This window comes from Harpegnathos saltator, unplaced genomic scaffold (genome assembly GCF_003227715.2).
Source record: "Harpegnathos saltator strain DR-91 unplaced genomic scaffold, Hsal_v8.6 scaffold92, whole genome shotgun sequence".
In the NCBI taxonomy this organism is placed as follows: Eukaryota; Metazoa; Arthropoda; class Insecta; order Hymenoptera; family Formicidae; genus Harpegnathos; species Harpegnathos saltator.
In genome coordinates, this window is record NW_020230720.1 from 153,386 (window position 1) to 157,607 (window position 4,222).

The 4,222-nt window shown below is 65.1% G+C and overlaps 1 protein-coding gene across 1 annotated transcript; it reads left to right on the top strand.

The window, feature by feature from the left end:
* The first annotated feature begins 368 nt into the window (after positions 1-368).
* LOC112590593 (uncharacterized) lies at positions 369-3,802 on the top strand. The gene is made up of 5 exons (XM_025307608.1): positions 369-551; positions 1,394-2,032; positions 2,271-2,836; positions 2,888-3,322; positions 3,454-3,802. The coding sequence occupies exons 1-5, from the start codon at positions 369-371 to the stop codon at positions 3,800-3,802; spliced, it is 2,172 nt and encodes a 723-aa protein (XP_025163393.1).
* Positions 3,803-4,222: the final 420 nt, after the last annotated feature.

Sequence of the window (4,222 nt, forward strand, 5' to 3'; positions counted from 1 at the left end):
ACCTCCTCCACTGAGAAGGGATCAGGAGATAGGGGGAGATTGGGCAGACCTCTCCCCCCAACGAGGGAGGAGAATCCAACGACAGCGGAGGCGGTGCTTGACCGCGTCCTGGACCCCGTCGCCATGGACGTTCCGGAGGAGGCGAAGCCCCGGCGAGAAAAAGAAAACGCGGGGCGATAGAGGCGGCGATACCAACGGCGGAATCTGGAGAGGAGGGGACCTTGACGTGGAGCTCGTCGCCATCCCGGGAGGATCAGGTGAGGTGGGTGGATGCGAAAGCTCCATCCCCAACGACCGTAGAAGGGAAGCCAGAGGACGCGCCATCCCTGGCTTCCTCAATGTGCGCCCTCCCCTCTTACTCCCTAGAGATGGAGGGAACACAGGTAGGGACCCCCCACACAGCCTCGGAGGAGGCAATGGAATTAGCAGTCTCTGCGGAGGCATCAGTCCTGGAAGCCACAACGGCTGACGCTTCCTCTGGGGAGGCTGAGGCGGCGTCTTCGCCGCCAGAGGCCTCCCCGGAGGGAGCGGAGGAGGAGCGCCTGCAGGAGGTGTGAAGGCCTGGCTTTCACGCTTCCCCGGGTCTCCCAAGCCAACCTTGGCCGCGGCGCCCGGGCCCAAGACCCGTGGATACACAGGCTCGCGGAACTGGGCGCCGGGCTGGGGGTGGTCACCGAGCCGCACTTCATCCCGGTTGGTAACCCCAACTGGCTGGGTAGCAAGTGCGGCTTGGTGGCCGTGGTGGCCTGTCCCGCAGCGGGTCCCCCCCCCTGTTCGATCAGGAAGAGGGGGGGCTCGTATGTGGCGATTGACTGCGGGCCCGTCACTGTGGTGGGGGTGTATCTCCCCCACCACAGGAACAAAGAGGGCCGCGGCAAACTTGCCCGGATTGAAAGGGTCCTAGGCAGGATCGGGGACGTGGTACGTAAATGCCACCCCCGACCTGTCTTGCTGGGGACTTTAACGCCCACTCGGAAGAGTGGGGCTGTAGTCCCCGGCAGCGGGACCCTCGGAGCAATGTCGTGGCCTACTGGGCGGCGGGATTGGGCCTCGTGCTCATGAACACGAGGTCCACTAGCACCTGTGTGCGGCCGGGGGAGGCGAGTCAGTCATTGACCTGACATGGGCCTCCCCCTCGGCTGCCCGGAACTTCCGGGAGTGGGTGGTGGAGGAGGAGAGGGAATCACTGTCTGATCATAGATATGTGATGTGGTCTCTCCGACTCCCCACCCCTCACCGGGTGCTGGCCCGCCACTCTGGGGAGGGGGACTTTCCCCTCCCCAAACGATGGGCCCTCGATCGATTAGACGTGGACAGGTTCCAGGCGGCCGTTCTCGCGGCCACCTAGCATCTCGGAAAAGAGCCAGGTGAACGGGACCCCCTCCCTCCCCAGGAACTGGCGAGGGAGATAGTGGGCATTGTGGCGTCGGCATGCGACGTCGCGATGCCCCGGTCCCACCCCCGAAAGCGCCGGGCGGCATACTGGTGGACGCAGGAGATTGCGGAGATCCGCAATTCCTGCGTTCGAGCTAGAAGGCTGTATACCAGTGCCCGGCGCAATGAGGAGGGGGATGTCGCGGGGACAAAATGGGACTACCTTAATAAAAGGGAAGCCTTGAAGGCCGCCATCAAGGAAGCCAAGGAGAAGGCCTGGGAGCGACTGGTGGACTCCCTAGACGAAGACCCGTGGGGGCGCCCATACAAACGGACGGTCGGAAAGATACGTCCATGGGCGCCCACTCCGACGGAGTCGATGGAGCCGCAGGACCTCGAGGGGTGCCTCGACACCCTCTTCCCGAGGGTGGAGGGGGACCCTCCGCGGCTCCCCGTCCCGGAATTACGGGACGGGGACTGGAATGAGGACCTGGGGGTTTCACTAGAGGAGTTCGCCAGGGCCAGGAAGAGGCTCGGGGCCAAGGGCAAAGCCCCAGGCCCCGACGGTATTCCTGGCCGCGCCTGGGCCCTTGCCCTTGGCGAGAGGAACCTGTCCGCAGCCACGCGGAACGTTCTGGATAAGTGCCTCAAGGAGAGAGTCTTCCCCCATGAGTGGAGGAGGGCCAAATTAGTCCTCCTCCCTAAGGAGAGCAAGACGCCCGGTGGGGCGCCAGCCTTCAGGCCGATATGCCTGCTGGACGAGGCGGGCAAGATGCTCGAGCGCATCATTGCCGACTGCCTCGTCCAGCACATGTCCCTGGAAGGGCCGGACCAGCAACCTCCACAGCAACCAGTACGGGTTCAGGTCCGGACGCTCTACGCTGGATGCCGTTTAGCACGTCCGGGACCTGGCCCGTACCGCTGTGGAGGAGAGGGGCAAGGTGTTGCTCGCGGTGTCTCTCAACATCACTGCCTTCGCGTTCAACACCCTGCCTTGGCCGGAGATTGGACGGGTCCTCGAATACCACGAGGTGCCCGTCTATCTCCAACGCATCCTGTCGGCCTATTTCAGGGACAAGGACCTTGCCTACTCCGGGAGAGGTGGGATCCAAGGCTGGCGCCGAATGGAACGCGGTGTTCTGCAGGGTTCCGTACTGGGCCCCCTGCTATGGAACATCGCGTTCGACCGGGTGTTGCGCTTTCCCCTTCCCCTCGGCGCCCACGCAGTCTGCTACGCAGACGATACGTTGGTGCTCGCCGAGGGGGAGAATTGGGGGGAGGCTCGCCTCCGAGCAGAGACGGCACTTAGTTCGGTGGTGGGCACCATCAGAGACCTCGGGCTCAAAGTGGCCACCCAAAAGACCCAGGCGATGCTGTTCCATCGCCGTCGGGGTGAGGGGAGGCCACGAAAGGCCCGAGTCCTGGTGGATGGTGTCTGTGTCCGCGTCGGGCCCACGATCAAGTATCTGGGCCTGACGTTGGACAGCCATTGGGACTTTGGGGCCCATTTCAGGCTCCTGGCCTCGCGGGTTCGCAAGTTGAGCACGGCTCTGGCCGGCTTGATGCGAACCCAGGGGGGCCCGGGATGGCGGGCTCGCCGCCTCTACGTCGGTGTCGTGCACTCGGTCGCCCTCTATGGGGCGCCCATCTGGGCGCCACGACTACTGGCCACCGGCCGCAACAAGAACCTGATTCGTCAGGCGATGCGGCCGGTGGTTATGAGGGCGATCCAGGGGTACGTCACCGTTTCGTATCTGGCGGCGACCACTCTGGCCGGCTTCCCCCCAGTGGAGCTCCTCGCCGAAGAGAGATTTCTCTTATGTTGGCGAACAAAGGAGCTACGCGGGAGGGAGGAGGGACTATCAGTCATGGACCTGAGGGCCCTAAAGGCCCAGGCCTGTGCCCGGACCCTCGACAAGTGGTCCGCCGAATTGGCGGACCCACGAGGGTTCGGGCGCTGGACGGCCGAGGCTGTCCGCCCCTGCCTATCAGAAATGATGGGCAGGAGGGGACGCGGGCTGTCCTTCCATCTGGTGCAGGTGCTGACCGGACACGGATGTTTCGGGAATACCTCCACAGGATCAGGAAGGAACCCACCACCGAGTGCCACCACTGCCCGGAGCGAGTGGACTCGGCGCAACACACGTTGGTCTCGTGCCCCGCATGGGACCAGCGGCGCCGAGTCCTGGCCCGGGCGGTGGGGTGTAGGGTGGTGGCCCTCTCGCTCCCGCGCATGGTTCGCGCTATGTGCGAGATCGAAGAGGTGTGGGGGGAGGCGGCCTCCTTCTGCAAGGACATCATGTCCCAGAAGGAAGCCGGCGAGTGGGAGCGCCGCCCCTCCGACCGTCCCAGGAGACGGCGAAGGGGACGGGGCTCCCCAGGTTTACGGAGCGGGCCAGAGGTGGCGCCGGCCGAGGCGGAGCAATGATCTTCGGACAACCGAGGATCGCCTCCTCGGCCGCCTCGGGCCCGCATGCGGACGCTTGGGGGAGGGTCATCGGGGGGAGGGGTGTAAACCACCCTCGCCCTCCCCCGGGCGTCGGCGAGGTAGGGAAGGGGGAGCAGGGCCTTCTGGGAAAGGTCTCGCTCCCCCGCCCCCTCCGGAATGGAATCGCTTACGAGGAGGGGGCGGGGAGGGAGGGTGGATGTCCCCTCTCTCCTATAAAGTACCGGAAGGCCAACCCGATCGGCAAGCCGATCGGGGCATCGCACCCGGACCCTCTTTCAGGAGAGGATCCACACGGATGCGGTACTTGGGCGTGGGGCTCCGTGAGAGCCCTGGGGCCGGGGTGTTGGGGAAGGAATGCTGGCGCAGTTCCCCCAACTCCCCCCAACTCGGTCCGACTGG

What these genes read in the sequence shown, in the direction of transcription:
- LOC112590593 (XM_025307608.1), top strand. Translation starts at nt 369, where the DNA reads ATGGAGGGAACACAGGTAGGGACCCCCCACACAGCCTCGGAGGAGGCA. An exon ending in AGGAGGAGCGCCTGCAGGAG is followed by an intron (nt 552 to 1,393) that starts GTGTGAAGGCCT and finishes CTCCCTCCCCAG; the next exon opens with GAACTGGCGAGGGAGATAGT. An exon ending in GAATTGGCGGACCCACGAGG is followed by an intron (nt 3,323 to 3,453) that starts GTTCGGGCGCTG and finishes ATACCTCCACAG; the next exon opens with GATCAGGAAGGAACCCACCA.